This window comes from Felis catus, chromosome B3 (assembly GCF_018350175.1).
Source record: "Felis catus isolate Fca126 chromosome B3, F.catus_Fca126_mat1.0, whole genome shotgun sequence".
NCBI lineage: Eukaryota > Metazoa > Chordata > Mammalia > Carnivora > Felidae > Felis > Felis catus.
Genome location: NC_058373.1, coordinates 74728917 through 74747462, shown reverse-complemented (window position 1 = coordinate 74747462; position 18546 = coordinate 74728917). Strand labels below are relative to the sequence as shown.

The 18546-nt window shown below is 44.7% G+C and overlaps 1 protein-coding gene across 1 annotated transcript; it reads left to right on the top strand.

The window, feature by feature from the left end:
* The first annotated feature begins 5860 nt into the window (after window positions 1–5860).
* Window positions 5861–9798, top strand: GZMB (granzyme B(G,H)). Its single transcript, XM_006932823.4, has 5 exons — window positions 5861–6327; window positions 7903–8050; window positions 8508–8643; window positions 8847–9104; window positions 9587–9798. The coding sequence occupies exons 1-5, from the start codon at window positions 6273–6275 to the stop codon at window positions 9755–9757; spliced, it is 768 nt and encodes a 255-aa protein (XP_006932885.2). The 5' UTR covers window positions 5861–6272; the 3' UTR covers window positions 9758–9798.
* Window positions 9799–18546: the final 8748 nt, after the last annotated feature.

Sequence of the window (18546 nt, the reverse complement as noted above, 5' to 3'; positions counted from 1 at the left end):
TGTCTCTGGGGAAGAGTCCAGATCTCCCTGCATGGAGGCTGCCACAGCCTTAGTAAATATCCATTTCTAGAATGAAATGATTGATTTCTCCTTTATTTATTCAAAAATCATCGGGTAGCACCTATGGGCCAAGTCTGCCTCTGTTCCCTCTGCTCACATTGCTCCTCTGCCTTCTGCTTCTTTCTCTCTTCTACCTCTCACCACCTCCTCATAACTCCTTGCCATGTTATGACCCAGCCTGACTGTTTTCCACACCTCCTGTGTGGCTGAGCCCCTCACACCCAGTCCCACATCCTCCATAGGCTCAGAGTTCACTCATAGACCATTCACTCACAGCTTTGGCCCCTTTCGGCCAGTCTTTTGATCACCCATGGTAACATGGCTTCTGGTCTAAGATCCATCTAAGATGGCTATAGCCATCTGTTGAGCAAGGGAAAGCAACTTTGCACTGGAACTTAACAGCATTACTTTTGCTATCAATCAGCAAACAAGAGATACTGAGCACCTATTATGTGCTCATAATAAATGAGAGGCTCAGAGGTGAGCATGGCAGGCACTTTCCATGCCCTCATGAAACTTAAGGCCAAAGGACAATCATCAGAATTTCCCTAAATCTCCTTCCTTGATCAGGTTGGTTGGATTAGACTGAATCTGTGTGGGAAATCCACACAAATGAAAGTCATCTTATTCAAGGTTAATATTTGTCTTACAACGTCCAGTTTTCATGCATGTTGTCACATTTGACCCTAGGATTAGAGTTAATAATTCTGGTGTCACTGGAGACCTACTTCTGGATGCAGGAGAGATACAGGAAGGAAAATATATAACCGGGGAAGCCATTTATTTATGGTTTACACTTAGGGTATCCTTTGGGGTATAAAGTTCAATATAAACTCTGACATGGAGGAGATACCACATTTCCTTATCTTCCTTAAATCATACCAGAGTAGGGAGGCTTTCATGGTGACAGAAAAATGGAGAAAAACTTCTAAACTTCAGAGCATCATGGTTACTGTAACACACTGAGTTTTCAAGCCCATGATGACCCTTAAAATTCATTCAGCTCTTAGCTTAGAGACCACACATGTGGTATGAGACTCTTTTTTGACTCTGTGCCTGGCGCAGTCTAGCAAGGCATGCCCAGCAGTCACCCCCTCCCAGGTCTTGATGCCAATCTGGGGTGCTACTTTGGATTTAAATTTAGTCACAATTGTGGATGAATATTCCCCAACCAAATAACACACACCACTAACATGATACTCATCTTCACACAAAGGAAATATCTCCCTCTGGGTTCCCATCACCCTTGAAGTCATGTCTTCTCACATGTGGTTACCCACAAAGACCTCTGTAGCAGAATATCTTAAAGATCTTGACTACTTCATAATGAGGGGAAAATAGTTGACTTCACACAGTTTCTGTTTGAACACTAAAAATCCTCCTGAAACAACAATGTACCAAAATCATGGTCAGAAAGAAAAACTGAAGGGATCAAAACAAATAAAAACATACAACTATACACACAGCACATGTAAGTATATCCTAGCCACTAGACCATGAAAGAACTGTAAACACACATAAATATACATGTCTATATATATACATATATGATGACATTTATAGAGCTATGGATAAGATCACAGATTTGGAGCCAGATCCCAGCTATATTAATGTGTACACATGTATAAAAGTGTAATTTCTGGGGCGCCTGGGTGGCGCAGTCGGTTGAGCGTCCGACTTCGGCCAGGTCACGATCTCTCGGTCCGGGAGTTCGAGCCCCGCGTCAGGCTCTGGGCTGATGGCTCAGAGCCTGGAGCCTGTTTCCGATTCTGTGTCTCCCTCTCTCTCTGCCCCTCCCCCGTTCATGCTCTCTCTCTCTCTCTCTGTCCCAAAAATAAATTAAAAAGTTGAAAAAAAAAGTGTAATTTCTGACAATAAGAACATGGGAGGGAGCTGAATACAAGTTAGCAAAATGAATTCAACAAATTGCAGGTAAAATATAAGATCAGTTGTTTCTATACACCAGCAATGAACAATCAATAAGGAAATTTTAAAAACAGTTCCACTTACAATACCATCCAAAAGAATAAAATACCTAGGACTAAATTTAATTTAGCCAAGGAGGTGAACAAATTATACACTGAAAATTACAACATTGCTGAAAATAATTAAAGAAGAACTGATTAAATGTAATGGCCTCCCATGTTCATGGATTGGAAGGCATATATTGTTAAGATGGTAATACTCCCCAAAGTGATCTACAGAGTCAAAGCAATCTTTGTCAAAATTCCAAGATCTTTTCTGCTGAAATGGGAGAGCCAATTCTAAAACTCAAATGGAATTGCAAGGAGCCCCAAATATTTAAAATATTTAAAGCTAAAATATTTAAAAAGAAAAACTAAGTTGGAGGACTCACACTTCTTGGTTTCAAAACATATTACAAAGATATAGCAATCAAAAATAGTGTGGTAGCAGCATTAGGATAGACATATAGATGACTGGACTAGAATTGAGGGTCCAGAAATAAACTCAAACATCTATGGCCAATTGATTTTTGACAACGGTGCCAAGACTATTCAGTGGAGGAAGAATAGTACCTTCAATGAATGTTTCTGAGACAAACAGATAACTACATGGAAAGAATGTAGTTGAACCCCTACCTCACTCCATACACAATAATCAATTCAAAATGGGTCAACAGCCTAAATATAAGAGTCAAACCATAAACCTCTTAGAAGAAAACATAGGGTAAATCTTCATGACCTCTGACTTGATACTGGATTCTTAGATTTGACACCAAAAGCACAAACAACAAAAGATAAAATAGATTAATTGGATTTCATTAAAAAATTTTAAATTTTTCACACAAAAGAATAGTATCAAGAAAGTGAAAATTAAAAAATGAAAATACAGTCTACAGAATGGAAGGAAATATTTGCAAATTACATCTGATAGAAGTTTAGTATCTAGAATATATAAAAAACTCTTATAACTCAACAACAAAAGGACAAACAACTCCATTGAGAAATGGGCAAAGGACTTGAACTGACATTCCTCCAAGGAAGATGTACAAATGACCAGCAAGCATAGGTAAAGATGCTAAACATAATTAGTCATAAGGAAATGTAAATCAGAACCACAAGCTACCACCCCATTCACACTAGGATAGCTATAATAAAAAAATGAAAAATAACAAGTATTGATGAAGATGTGGAGAAATAGTAATGCTTACAAAAAAGCCAGACATTGGGCCACCTGGGTGGCTCAGTCAGTTAAGCATCCAACTTCAGCTCAGGTCATGATCTCATGACTCATGGTCCTGAGCCCCATTTCAGGCTCTCTGCTGTCAGGGCAGAGCCCACTTTAGATCTTCTGTCCCCCTCTCTTTCTGCCCCTCCCCTGCTCATGCTGTTTCTCTCTCTCTCTCTCTCTCTCTCTCTCTCTCTCTCTCTCTCTCTCTCAAAAATAAATAAACATTAACAAAAATAAGCCAGGTCATATATTACATGATAATTTTTATATGAAATATCCAGAATATGCAAATCCATGGAAACAGAAAGATTAGTGGTCGCTAGTAGACCAGGCAGGGGTGGGGAAGGGAGAATGGAAAGTTATTAAGTACCCATTAAGTTATGAATGGGATGGACAGATGTTCTGGGGTGATGAAAAATTTTGAAACTAGAAACGGTGGTAGTCACACGACATTTTGAATGCACTAAATCCCACTGAATTGTACACTTTAATGAATTATGTTATGTGAATTTCACATAGCACCTCAATTTTTAATTGAGTCATAGCCTCATGTTTAGCATAATCCTTTTTTAATTTTAAAAAATGCAGGTGGGGTGCCTGGGTGGCTCAGTTAGTGAAGAGTCCAACTCTTGATCTCAGCTCAGGTCATGATCTCACAGTTCATGAGAGAGATCAAGCCCCATACTGGGCTCTGCACTATCAGTGTGGAGCCTGCTTGAGATTCTCTCTCTTCTCTCTCTCTCTCTCTCTCTCTCTCTCTCTCTCTCTCTCTCAAAATAAATGAATAAATTGAAAAAATCTAAAAAAAATAAAAATAAAAAATTTAAATGTAGATATACATGAAAGAAAAATATATTAGATCATACTTCAAGACATTAAAGATGATTATCAATGAATGATGAGAAATCATATAATTTTAATTGTTTTCTCTTTGCTTAAGTTATTTTTCAAATTTTCCAACAATTTTAGAAAATAATTGCGTGCTAAATTTTTTAACAACTAGGAAAGAGAGACTATAGTGATATTGCTAATAGATTCTTAAGAGTATAAAGAAAATACCTAAGCTATAGGGTTAAGTGAGGATAAAAAAAAACTACATTGTATATGTACTTTGATTCCAGGTATTTAAAATGCACTGCTTATGGTAACAGTCTATCAGTAAGAGACAGACAAATGAGTGACATTTTTTCTTTCTACTTTCCAAATTTTCTTAATGAACATATATTACCACTATAATCAGAAAGATGCTTTTATTTTTTAAATGTCCACTACTGGGCAAGCTAAGTTCAAAAAAAGTAGTTTTGAAAAATGTACTTGATTTGATAAGGAGGATATTAACACTGGAATTATATATTTTTATACATAATATTCCTCATAGAAAAATCGTAAAATACAGAAAATGTAGAGATGGAAACTTAAATCACCAGATTCTAACCACTCAGAGATACTTAGTTGTTCTTTTTTTTTTTTTTAAGAAAGAGACAGAGAGAGTGCTGTGAGAGTGCACATGTAGGGGTGATGGGCAGAGGGAGAGAGAATCCCAAGGAGGTTCCACACTCAGCATAGTGCCTAACGTGGGGCTTTATCCAACAACCCTGGGATCATGACCTGAACCAAAATCAAGAGTCAGACACTCAACTGACTGAGCCACCCAGATGCCCCTACTTAGTTGTTCTTTAAACAGAATTGGGCTTGGCTGTTTACAAAAAATTGGTCCCTCCCATCCATTATAGTGAGATCTGCAACAGAGTTTGGTTAGCAAATGTGAATCTATTATGTGTCAAGCCTGCTATATCAGGAGTGTGGCTCTCTGGACAGAGGACAGAGAATACTGAAAGGACAACTATTGGTCTTTGATTGCCCAGCACACTTTCCCACTTCATATGGTATTGGCAATCTAGTAACCTGGACTTCTTTGAACCAACCTGGACTTGTTATGATTTGGGTGGGACTGACCCCAGTCCACCCAAAGTAGGAATGACCTAGGCTTAATCAGTGATTCAACATCTAGGTCACAGTGGTTCATTAACTTAAACCAATACGTATTAGGTGCAGGACTTTTGTTAAAAACATTGACAGGAGAGGGGCGCCTTGGTGGCTCAGTCGTTTGGGCAGCCAACTTCAGCTCAGGTCATGATCTTGCAGTTTGTGACTTTGAGCCCCACATAGGGCTCTGTGCTGACAGCTCAGAGCCTGAGGACTGTTTCGGATTCTGTGTCTTCCCCCCTCTCTAACCCTCCCCTGCTCACGCTCTGTGTCTCTGTCTCTCAATAATAAATAAACATTAAAAAATAATTTTAAAAAAAAACATTGACAGGAGAGATGAGCTTTATCACACTGAGCATTTTTGTAATTTAAAAACAGATGCTAAAAATCCCTAGGAAAGAAGGTGCGATGATGAATGGGTTACTGTATGGATTTAGTAGGTAGTAGTCATGCTCTCTTACCGTCTTGTGTATCCCTCTACCATGGCGCTTACCAGACTGGATCCTGATCACTGCTGTTTCTGTCTCCTCCACCAGACCATCAGCCCTCTGAGGGAAGGAGACACATCTCTAATACGTTTGAGCACAGACAAGGGTCTACATACACTTCTACTAAAGAAATTATCCTCATGAACTTAGCAGCAGCATGCAAATGAGGCATTGGTGGTCTTATCACTGGGGATTCAGGTTTCTGGACTCTAGTACCTCTACAGGTTGATACCACAACCTTCAGCCCCAACCTGGTACCTTTGGTTTCCTATTCTGGGAGGAACAAGTGGTCAGGTCTGAGTCAACTGGTGTGGGTTCTGATGTGGTCACAGCACGATTCTCACACAACCACCCAGGGAACACCATCAGACAGAGGGAGTGGGGGCAGGGAAGCTTTCGTAGAAAGCCATCGAAGATGAAGCACCACAAAACCAGAGGGGAGTTCAAGGTCAATGAGCCCATCTCCACCTGCTTCCTCTGGTGGGAGCTAAAAGAGAGCACAGAGAAAGCACCAGCATCTCCGACCTGAGCAGCCTTCCTGGGAAGATGCAGCCTCTCCTGCTCCTACTGGCCTTTTTCCTGCCTTCTAGGGCAAAGGCAGGTGAGTGACCACCACAACCCTCAGAGGCCCGACCCCATCCCACCGTGGGTAGAGCTCTCCTGCCCCTTCTGCACACCCCTGATCCATCTATCCACCAGGAACATTCGGAACCCCAGGCTTCATCCTGCCTCACACTCTCAAGTATGATGCTGAATTAGCTACCAGCAGGAATGGCCAGGGCAGAAGGCTGGTCTCCAGAAGAGCCAGGGGATACTGTCCCCTCCCCAGGCTCTACCATTGCTATCTGGAAATGGAACTTTCCTAGCAGAGGATGAGAACTGGAAGAGAACATAATAAATCCCCCTGCAAAGGGAAGAATAGGCCTGGCTTCCGAGTGAGATGAGCCAGGTGCTTCCTGAAGCATCTGCTTGGGAGAGAAGCCCGGGGCTCAGCTGCATCCAGAGTTCGTGGGATCACTGTCCCCACAAGATTGCTGTGGCCTTTGCTCTGTCCCAAGTCTCCTCATCCCTTTCTCCAACTCTGCTTTTCTTCCCAGCGTGTTAGTGGCTCTCCTCTTTCATTTATTTGGGTCCTTTCCTTTTTCTTTTTTATCAAACTGGCTAGTGGTTTATCAATTTTGTTAATTCTTTCAAAGAACCAGCTTCTGGTTTCATTGATCAGTTCTACTGGGGTTTTTTTTGGTTTCAATAGCATTGATTTCTGTTCTGATCTTTATTATTTCCTGTCTTCTGCTGGTTTGGGGTTTTATTTGTTGTTCTTTTTCCAGCTCTTAAAGGCGTAAGGTTAGGTTGTGTATCTGAGATCTTTCTTCCTTCTTTAAGAAGGCCTGGGTTGCTATATACTTTCCTCTTAATGACCGCCTTTGCTGCGTCCCAGAGGTTTTGGGTTGTGTTGTTATCATTTTCATTGGCTTCCATGAACTTTTTAATTTCCTCTTTAACTTCTCGGTTAGCGCATTCATTCTTTAGTAGGATGTTCTTCAGTCTCCAAGTATTTATTACCTTTCCAAATTTTTTCTTGTGGTTGATTTCGAGTTTCATAGCGTTGTGGTCTGAAAATATGCACGTTATGATCCCAATCTTTTTGTACTTTTGAGGGCTGTGGCTCTCCTTTTTCAAAGATGAGCTTGGAAGACCTAAACTTCCCTGCTTTCCAGAATCCTACCAGCAGTAGCCCTACCGACCCTCCTCCAAGAGGCTCATGGGGAGCCACACCTTCAGGCAGCCAACCAACACTTACTAGGCACCTACTCCATGTCATGCCCTAGCAAATAGACTATGTCAGACAACATCTAGATCCCTAAACTTAAGTCCTAGCCACTGGAAAAGCAGCAACATTCTAGACTTCACAGGATGACAGAGGCCTTAGAAACTCAGTTGAAACAAAGCGAAGTCAGGAAAGGAGTTTTCAGGAGCCTCTAGAACTTGGCTATCCCAAAGACAGGTATGCTCACCTCCAATTGTATGTAGAAGATAGATTCACAGACCAAGACTACTACCCATCCCTTTCCCAGAGGAGGAAGTTGAGGCCCCCTCCATGGCCCTCCCAGATCCAGGCCACGCCTGCTCTGTGGATTCAGTGGGTGCATGGGAGCAGAACAGATTTTTCCTTCAGGGGAGATCATCGGGGGACATGAGGCCAAGCCCCACTCCCGGCCCTACATGGCACATCTGTGGATCCAGAATAGGGAGGTGTGCAGTAAGTGTGGTGGGTTCCTGATACAAGAGAAGTTCGTGCTGACAGCCGCTCACTGCTGGGGAAGGTGAGGAGCAGCAGCCAGCACAGCCCTGAAAAGCCCAGCGGGGAGCCCTGCCTTCTGCAATGGGATCTCCCAGGGCTCCAAGGAAGACAGGAGTCAGGAGGGCTCCTGAAAGGGAGTGAGGGAGGGCCGTACATTGTGGGGAGAGGGGAGGCCGGAGCTAGGGGCATTGCTGAAGAGCCGGGGCCTGCATTGACCTCTGAATGCAAAGTCATGCAATTTCACATGTTTCTCTGGGGAACTGTCCCCTGAGAACCACCGGCATGGTCAGCAACAGCTCCAGAATCCTACCTCAACTACTGAGAAGCAGAAGGCACAGACAGCTCAAACCTGGGCCCTTCTGTTGCCTCAGTTTCCCCTCGGCTCCAATCCTGCCCACCCTGGTTGTCACCTGCCCTCATGGATCCTGGGCTAGGTCCTGTGACCCCACACCCCCACGCCCCACTCTGCTCTCGTGCAGCTCCATCAACGTCACCCTGGGGGCCCACAACATCAAGAAGCAGGAGAAGACCCAGCAGATCATCCCCGTGAGAAGAGCCATCCCCCACCCAGACTATAATCCAAAGAACTACTCCAACGACATCATGTTACTGCAGGTAAGGAGACCTCCCCACTGCCCTCGCTCTCCTGGGTCCACATTGTCTCCTCTCCCACTGGGACCTGTCCCCTCCTTCATACCTGGCCTGGCCACCTGACCAGTCTCAGTGGCTCAGGGGAGAAGGAAGACAGGGCAGCCGCATAGAGTACCTGGGCCCAGAGACCACTGACTGAGCTGGCCCCTCTTGCTTCTTTCCATCAGCTGGTGAAAAAGGCCAAGCTGACTGCAGCTGTGAGGCCCCTGGGCCTGCCCAAAAGCAAGGACCGGGTGAGGCCGGGACAGGTGTGCAGTGTGGCCGGCTGGGGACGGGTGGCCACGGGAAGATACCCAGACACACTGCAGGAGGTAGAGCTGATCGTGCAGGAGGATCAGGAGTGCAAATCCCGCTTCCCCAATTATTACAACCACAAAACTCAGCTCTGCATGGGAGACCCAAAGGAAAAGAAGTCTTCCTTTCAGGTGAGCGATGGATCCAAACGCAGTGCTCCTCCAGAAGGAGGGATTGGCAGCACTCTGCCCCGTGCCAGGGCACCGATGTTAGAAAATTGTGCGCCCTGGGCGTGCAGTGGTGAGAAAAACAGGGGGCTCCTCATAGCTGGCACCCACCTGGAGTACTGGGCTCCTCCTCCATGCTGAGGAGCAGCCCCGCCCACCTGCTTTGGGGGAGGGGGGCCTAAAGAGGAGAGTGAAGCCAGCAGTCCCCAGCAGAGGATCTGGGACCAGGTGAGGAGAGGGAGCTGCCACCTGGGGTGAAGTGAAGCAGGGACCATGTCCAGGCCTGCCCTGCCCTCAGACTTCCTGACTTCCCGTGAAGGCCACGCAAAACACCCTTCTCAAAGGGGCTGGGGAGGGCGGTGTGGGGGGTGAGGTTGGGGAGTGGGCACAGGGAGGGCAGGGACAGCAGGAGAGCCGGCTCACTCCTTCCCCATCTCCGTCCACAGGGGGACTCTGGGGGCCCTCTCCTGTGTAACAATGTGGCTCAGGGCATCGTCTCCTATGGACTAAAAGATAGGGCATCTCCACGGGCCTACACTAAAGTCACAAGTTTCCTGCCCTGGATAAAGAAAACGATGAGAGGCCTCTTCCTGCAGGAACCAGACTATTTGCTCTGAAGCTGATCTAGAATCACACCAGGGAGGGTGGGAGGGAAGGTGCCAGCTGTCAAATAAAGGTCTCTCAACTGAGTGTGAAGGGCTGGTTTCTTGTGTGTGTTTACCGACCCTCTTTCCCTGGCATCCACTCTGTGCTTAGAAGGCCAGTGACACAATTCTGCTGTTTTCTGCTTCCTCTTCTTTCTCCTCCCCCCACCTCCCCCCTCAACCCCATGAAAAGTTCCTTCCAGCTCCCTCTCACCCACACCTGTCTCCCCAGAGCCTGCCCTTCTGCCAGGGCTGAAGCTGGGCACCATCAGGAGAAAGCATGAACCTCTCTGGTCCTGGAGCTCAGGGTGAAGTTCTTACCTCTTTTCCCTGTGTTCTCTGGCAGGGAGGAAGGATAACAACATGGGTCCTAGAAACCACGCTTGCCCAGTCTTGGGCTATGGCCCAAGGACATAGTCCCCCACTGGGAAGCGGAAGGACATTTCTCTCCCACAAACAAGGATGCTGGCACAGAGTGGGGCTGGGTCTCTTGAGTAGCTCTTGATCCTCATCTCGACTGAGTTCCCTTCCCTGACCTCTTCTGAGCTCAGGGGCCAGCTCAGCCTCTAGTCTCCTGGCTGCCCCTTCTTCTCCATACCTCAGAGTGCTCCAAACCCCTGGAGTGTTCAGTGGCCACAACTCCTGCCCCCTCCAGACAACACTGATCTGAGCCGGCCCCTTCCTCATATCCCTTCCACCTAGAACACCCAGAGTTCCAACAGGGCCTCGCCACTGAGATGTCAGCCCAGTCCACGCCCTCACAGAGAGGGGCATCAGAGGCCCCTGCCCTATGAGGGCACCAGACAGGGTCCATGGAGGACAGGGCTGGCGGGTGGCTCTCCAGAACCCTTGGCCCCATCGATCACCTGGGAAGGGCCAGCTCAACTCCTCACATCCAGCCCAATGTCGCCCCATGTGCTCAGGGTCCACTGGCTGTCTAGTCACTCCATAGCCTAAGTCCCTCTCCACCTGTCCCTCTCGTCACTGCCAGCCTCTAGGCTGAGACTCCCTGCTGGCCACCCTGGGCTGTATCAGTCTTTTGAGTTTGAAAGGGCTCTTCACTGCAGTAGGACTGGAAAGCACAATATTTTCCATCAACCAATAAACAAATGCTGATTGAGCACTTATTAAGTGTCAGGCATTGATTGGGGACATGAAGGAAACATAATGCAGGCTCTATCATTTGAGCCCAGGTGAATCCGACACTGTTGAATTTCACCCGAATCATCTAACCCCTTCTCCCTCCTTCACACCTGTCCACACGGCCTACATCTCTATGGGAAGTCCACCTGAATCAAGAATTTGTACTTTTTTATTATTGCTGGTCACAGTCTGTATAAATATTATCACATGTGACTCTAGAACAGCAGTGCATAGATTTGGAAATGACTTTAGTCATTTAGCGTCTAGACATGAAGTTACCAAACTCTGTTTACTATAACACCCTCTATACCTAGGGGACATTTGCTTCAAAAGCAGCAGGTATGAATGTCATTGCATAGATTCAAATGGTAGAAAAAAAACACATTATATATTTGCCCAAAGGCAATTTAAGCTTAAGTTAAACACCCATCCAGTTGGACAGGCCAGTAACGATCCCAGTCATGACTGCAAGACCCTTCCTGTGCAGACTCAAACTAGAATCAGGGAGGCTCACATGGTCTGGAAAAATGGAGAACCACCACTGCCCTTTAGGCCCATGGTTACGTAGTTGCATCCACAGACCCCAAGACTGCCTAGACTTTTCCACATTTGGTAGTTTGTGGCTTGGAGGCCACGATATAGAGGCTTAGATGTGATTTTTTGTTGAACGAGGATCTCCCTATGCTGGGCTTACCTCACCAGACACCAGCAAGAGCCATACCACCAAGGTCTTACCACTAGTGTGGGCACTGCCTGGGAGCTGGGCCTAAGGTCCCAGCTCTGGGCTGATGGTTTAGCCTGCACCAAAAAACCTGCACCAAAAATACACAACAGTATCCTCTTTTGTGACAAGGGGTAAACACTCTGGGATCATGTAACCCTCAAAGGCATGCCCTTTCACATCTTATGCACAAAGCCTGAAGCAACACAATCTTTTAACGACCTCGAGTACTTTTGCAAGGGAAGAGCGATGAGATCATACAGCTTCTGATTTGGAGCTAAAAAAAAAATCCCTGCATCGAACGCATACTAAGGACCTGGTTCCTTGATTAACAGAGACAAAAGGAGGGGCGCCTGGGTGGCACTATCAGTTAAGTGTCTGACTCTTGATCTCTGCGCAGGTCATGACCTCATGATTTGTGGGTTCATGAGTTTGAGCCCCACATCGTGCTCTGCACGGATGGTACAGAGCCAGCTCGGGATTCTGTTTCTCCTTCTCTATGCCCCTCCCCCACTTGTTCTCTCTCTCTCTCTCTCTCTCTCTCTCTCTCTCTCTCTCTCTCCAAATAAATAAAATTAAAGAAAAAAAAGGAAAAGACAAAAAGGAAAATGCAGAAAGCAAAATTAAAAATAGTATTCTTTAAAGTTGCCCAGCCACCTGCATATTCAGTTCACATAGCACAGCTGCTTTGAGGAAATGGTTCTGTGGTTTAAAAGAAGCTTGAGAACACTTGCTGTAGTCTCTCATCCTCCCTCAAGAGATGAGGGAGAGACAAAGTACCAGAAACAGATCATAACTGACTAAAGGGACCAGAGTTAGGACAGAACCTGGACTGAACCCAGGCCTCCTGACAGCCAGGCCAGGAAAAAGCCTTACATGACGGGGGTGCCTGGGTGGCTCAGTTGGTTAAGAGTCCAGTTCTTGATTCTGGCTCAGGTCATGACTTCAGGTTCATGAGATCGAGCCCCAAGTTGGGCTCTGCACTGACAGCATGGAGTCTGCTTGGGATTCTCTCTCTCTCTATCTCTCTCTCTCTCTCAAAATAAATAAACATCTTTTTTAATTTTTCTAAAAAGAAGCCTGACATGTTTTCTAATGCCCAGTCTGTGATGAATTATCAGCAACCCTGAACAAAAGATGAGCTTCTGCTCAGACACCTCCCTGGAGAAAAAGCCTGTAGGCTCCTGTGGCAGCCATTCCTTGACAAGTATTCAAAACATCTGCCGTGGTAAAGCTGCAGTCTATTCATGGGCACATTCGGATGCAAGTAGGTGAGCACCTTAACATGCCAATTCCTTCAAATCTCCTTTGTCTGGGGAAATATCCCTCAACCCCCAACTCAGAGGAAACAATTCTTCCCTTGCTTAAAAATCTCTGTGATGAAAATTAAGAAATAAAACAAAATAAATTAACTCTCTAAAGATCTCAAGGAAGTGCCCCTCGTCCCCAAGATCTCCTTTCACTACGCTTCTTTCCCCACACACCCACCAGAAGAGTCAGGCCCCAGTGTGACTGGAGAGAGAAATGCAAAGCCAGCTTCTGGTGGGGGATAGGCCTGAGGAATGCCAAATCTTGCTCATTTGTTTCAGGGACGGGCATTGGGATGGCTCGGCCTTCCGTTACCACACTTTGTGGACTTAGAGAACTTACAGCTTTATTACCAATCTGTATCGCACACGACACTGCTTTTGACCACCCAACATATTTCACCACGAGAGAAGGGCAGCCATGGGTTCCTTTTCATCACAGGCCTATTGCTGGATGGCATTTCTCATCCCCAGAGTCAGGAACTTCAGTGAGTCTCAGGTAGGACAAGGAAAGCCACATCTAAGCACATAATAGTCAAATTGGTATCTGATAAAGATCAAAAAATGAAAGTAGAGGGGAAAAAAAGATACATTACAGGAAACAAGAAGCATAACAACGAGCTTCTTCCAGATAATAATAGAAGTCAGAAGACAGTCAAATAACATTTTTTAAACAGTTGAAGGGCAAAAAAAGAAATAGGCAATGTATTTCTAGAATTCAACCTGGAATTCTAGATCCAGTGAAAACATTATTAAAAGTACAGGCAAAATGACTGTTATTCAACATAGTATTGGAAGGCTTAGCCTCAGCAATCAGGCAACACAAAGAAATAAAAGGCATCCAAATCGGCCAGGAGGAGGTCAAACTTTCACTCTTTGCAGATGACATGATACTCTATATGGAAAACCCTAAAGATTCCACCAAAAAACTGCTAGAACTGATCCATGAGTTCAGCAAAGTCGCAGGAAATAAAACCAATGCACAGAAATCGCTTGCATTCTTATACATCACAATGAAGCAACAGAAAGAGAAATCAAGGAATCCATCCCAATTACAACTGCACCCAAAACCATGAAGTACCTAGGAATAAATCTAACCAAAGAGGTGAAAAATCGATACACTGAAAACTACAGAAAGCTTACGAAAGAAATTGAAGAAGACACAAAGAAATGGAAAAAGATTCCATGCTCCTGGATAGGAAGAACAAATATTGTTAAAATGTCAATACTACCCAAAGCAATCTACATATTCAATGCAACCCCTATCAAAATAACACCAGCATTCTTTACAGAGCTAGAACAAACAATCCTAAACTTTGTGTGGAACCAGAAAAGACCCCGAATAGGCAAAGCAATCTTGAAAAAGAAAACCAAAGTGGGAGGCTTCTCAGTCCTGGGCTTCAAGCTATATTCCGAAGCTGTAATCATCAAGACAGTATGGTACTGGCACAAGAACTGACATTCAGATCAATGGAACAGAATAGAGATCCCAGAAATGGACACACAAACGTATGGCCAACTCATCTTTGACAGAGCAGGAAAGAATACCCAATGGAATAAAGACAGTCTCTTCAGCAAGTGGTGCTGGGAAAACTGGACAGAAACATGCAGAAGAATGAACCTGGACCACTTTCTTAAACTAGACACAAAAATGAACTCAAAGTGGATGAAAGACCTCAATGTAAGACAGGTAGCCATCAAAATCCTCGAGGAGAAAGCAGGCAAAAACCTCTCTGACCTTGGCCACAGCAACTTCTTACTCAACACGTCTCCAGGGGCAAAGGAAACAAAAGCAAAAATGAACTATTGGGACCTCATGAAAATAAAAAGCTTCTGCACAGTGAAGGAAACAATGAGCAAAACTAAAAGGCAACCGGCGGAATGGGAGAAGATATTTGCAAATGACATATCAGATAAAGGGTCAGTATCCAATACCCATGAAGAACTTATCAAACTCAACACCAATCCAGTGAAACAAACAATCAATGAAACAAAAACAAACAATCCAGAGAAGAAATGGGCAAAAGACATGAATAGACACTTCTCCAAAGAAGACATCCAGACGACCAACCGACACATGAAAAAAATGCTCAACATCACTCATCATCAGGGAAATACAAATCAAAACCACAATTAGATACCACCTCACACCTGTCAGAATGGCTAACATTACCAACTCAGGCAACGACAGACGTTGGCGAGGATGTGGAGAAAGAGGATCTCTTTTGCACTGCTGGTGGGAATGCAAGCTGGTGCGGCCACTCTGGAAAACAGTATGGAGATTCCTCAAAAAGTTAAATATAGAACCACCCTACAACCCAGCAATTGCACTACTAGGTATTTATCCAAGGGATACATGTATGTTGTTTCAAAGAGGCACATGCATCCCAATATTTATAGCAGCACTATCAACAATAGCCAAGGTGTGGAAGGAGCCGAAATGTCCACCAACAGAGGAATGGATAAAGAAGATGTGGTACATATACACAACGGAGTATTACTCGGCAATCAAAAAGAATGAAATCTTGCCATTTGCAACTACATGGATGGAACTAGAGGGTATTATGCTAAGCGAAAGTAGTCAGTCAGAGAAAGACGAACATCACATGACTTCACTCATATGAGGACTTTAAGACACAAAACAGATGAACATAAGGGAAGGGAAGCAAAAATAATATAAAAACAGGGAGTGGGAAAAAACATGAGTCTTAAATATGGAAAACAAACAGAGGGTTGCTAGAGGGGTTGTGGGAGGGGGGAGGGACTAAATGGGTAATGTGCATTAAAGAGTCTACTCCTGAAATCATTGTTGCACTACATGCCAACTAACTTGGATGTAAATTAAAAAAATAAATTAAATTTTAAGAATTTTAAAAAAATAAAGTAAAGGCCAAATGAAGACATTTTCAGGAAAACAATGATAAGAGAACTGTTGCCATCAGAACTGCTTTGCAAAGAGCACTAAAAGAAGTTCTTTAGGCTAAAGGGAAATGATCCCGTTGAAAGCAGGAAGGGAAAAAGAGAAATAAAAGTGTGAAATGTGACTAAATATAAAAGCTTTTATGTAAATTTCTTTTAAAGATTATTGATTACTTTATGCAAGAATGCTTTAGGAATTATGGCATATTGTACAATGTATGACAAAAATAACTCAAATGGTGGGAGGGCAGTTAAACGGAGAGACATCGTTACAAGGTTCTTATGTGCAGTGGCATAACATCAATTCAAAGTAGAGACTGTGATACGTGAGGAGTCGTATTGTAATCCTAGAGTAAATAAGATAAAATATACAGGTATAAATAAAAGCCAACAAAGAGGACAAAATGGAACACAACAAAAGAGGGCAGAAAAAGAAGAACAAAAAAACAAAGGCTAAGTCACACCAATACAAATCACTATCAATAAGATATTCTTCAACCAACCCTATCAGCAGCTCCATTAAACATAGAGATTGAATACTCTAATTAAAGGGCAGAGATTGTTAGTCTAGCTAAGAAATGCCAGACCGAATTTTGTACTAGTTACAAGAGATACATTTTAAATATACAGGCATATATAAGATGAAAGTAAAATTATAGACAAAAAAATATACATCTTGCTACACAAATTAAAAAAAAAAAAAAAGCCTTGCCCTTGGCGTATGCTGTTTCCCTTTTAAAGGCAGCCCCTTTGTGCCAATGCAAACCTCACTATACCCAACTGCTCTGATGAATTGCACCAGACTGCCCCCTCAGTGGAGGCCCCTGTCTGCCTCCTTGAGCTCTGATACCACCTACTAGGCCAGTCCCTGATGTGAATGGCCCCCTCACAGCACTTAGGCGTCTACTTCCCAAGCTGGGCTGCCCTCCTCACCTCACGTTTATTCTGCCATCCCAAGCTGGACTGCCCAGTGCAGGGCGTCCAAGCCCATGCGGGATAAGGGGGAGGGTGTCCGCATAGGAAGCCTGGTGTGGCCACCTTCCCCACCTCGCAGGGGCTTGAAAGCCGTCTTTTGGTTCACTCTGGCTCCCCACCAGCCAGAGTCACTGTTGACTTTATTGCTTCTCAAGAGAACTGGGATCAACATGTTTAGAAGCAACAATATTTTCAATTCCGTGACTCCCTTCTTGTTATCCATTATGGAGAGACCATCAGAAGAACTTATTGAGCAAATACTACAAGGATATGAGAATATAGGTCTCCAGACAGTGGTGTGAGGATCCTGTTCTAGCTCCCTGGCACTCATTGCCACTTCACACACTATCAGGAATTCGTTTCAGAGACCCAACTCTCTTCCATCCTCAATACACTTGGTTTCGACAGAGCAGGCCCCAATCTGTCCAAAGGCTATAACCTCGACTTATAACCTGAAACCAATCAGTGGTTTCAAGTCCTCTGACCAACTCCACCTGCCCCTAAAGTCGTGTGGCAGATTGTCCTTTACTATGACTGACATTGTATGTCTCCCATCCCGCAGGCTCTTCTGACATGACTGAAACACTCCTCCCCCTCAGAAGTGGGTTCTATGCCCCTTCCTTTTTAATATGGGTGGAGGCTTTTGATTGCCCCAAGAAGCTGAATTTAGTAGAATGGATGCCGTATGACTTCGAAGTCTGGTAAAGAAAGAACACAGCTTCTGCCTGGCTTGATTTGGGAGACATCCTCCCTCTGGGAAAGCCAACCATCACGTTGCAAGGAAGACTAAACAAGCCCATGCAAAGACGACATGAGAGGACCTCATGGAGAGGAGCTGACATGCCAGTAGACAACCAGCACCAACCACTGGCACTGGTAACTGAGCCTTCAGGTGATCCCAGCCTCCAACCTTCAAGCCTCTCCTGACACCAAGGGGAGCAAAGGGGAGCTCTCCATGCTAAATCCTGACCAACTTGCAGATTCATGGAAAAAATAAATGGTGGTGGTGGTTATGGTCGTGTTGGTGGTGTCACTGCTGTTGTTTTAAACCACTCAGTTCTTGGGGCGCATGGGTGGCGCAGTCGGTTAAGCCTCCGACTTCAGCCAGGTCACGATCTCGCGGTCTGTGAGTTCGAGCCCCGCGTCAGGCTCTGGGCTGATGGCTTGGAGCCTGGAGCCTGTTTCCGATTCTGTGTCTCCCTCTTTCTCTGCCCCTCCCCCGTTCATGCTCTGTCTCTCTCTGTCCCACAAATAAATAAACGTTGAAAAAAAATTTAAAAAAAAAATAATAATAAACCACTCAGTTCTTTAGTAACTGGACCAAGCCCTCTTCAACATGACTCCCACACCATTCATTCTGTCCATCTCTCTAGCCATGGCCTTTATCATCCTTATCAGGTCACCGATGATTTTGTCTCCTCCACCAGAAGCAAGGAATCTCACCCCCAATACCCCTGAGTCTCACTCGAAAGGGGCCTCCATAAAAGATCGTCCTGATGGGCTAAAGAGAGCCAAGGAAGAGGAAACATCTTGGATCTATCATCATGAAGCTCAGATTTCTGCAGCTCAGGGACTTGCTGCTCTCTGATGGGACATTTTTAACCACCCCATCTCTAGTCTGTGGTTCCTGTTTTCAGCTGGTGTGGTCAAGAGCTATGGATACCAATATGGTGACTGATAAGTTATTTCACTCAGTC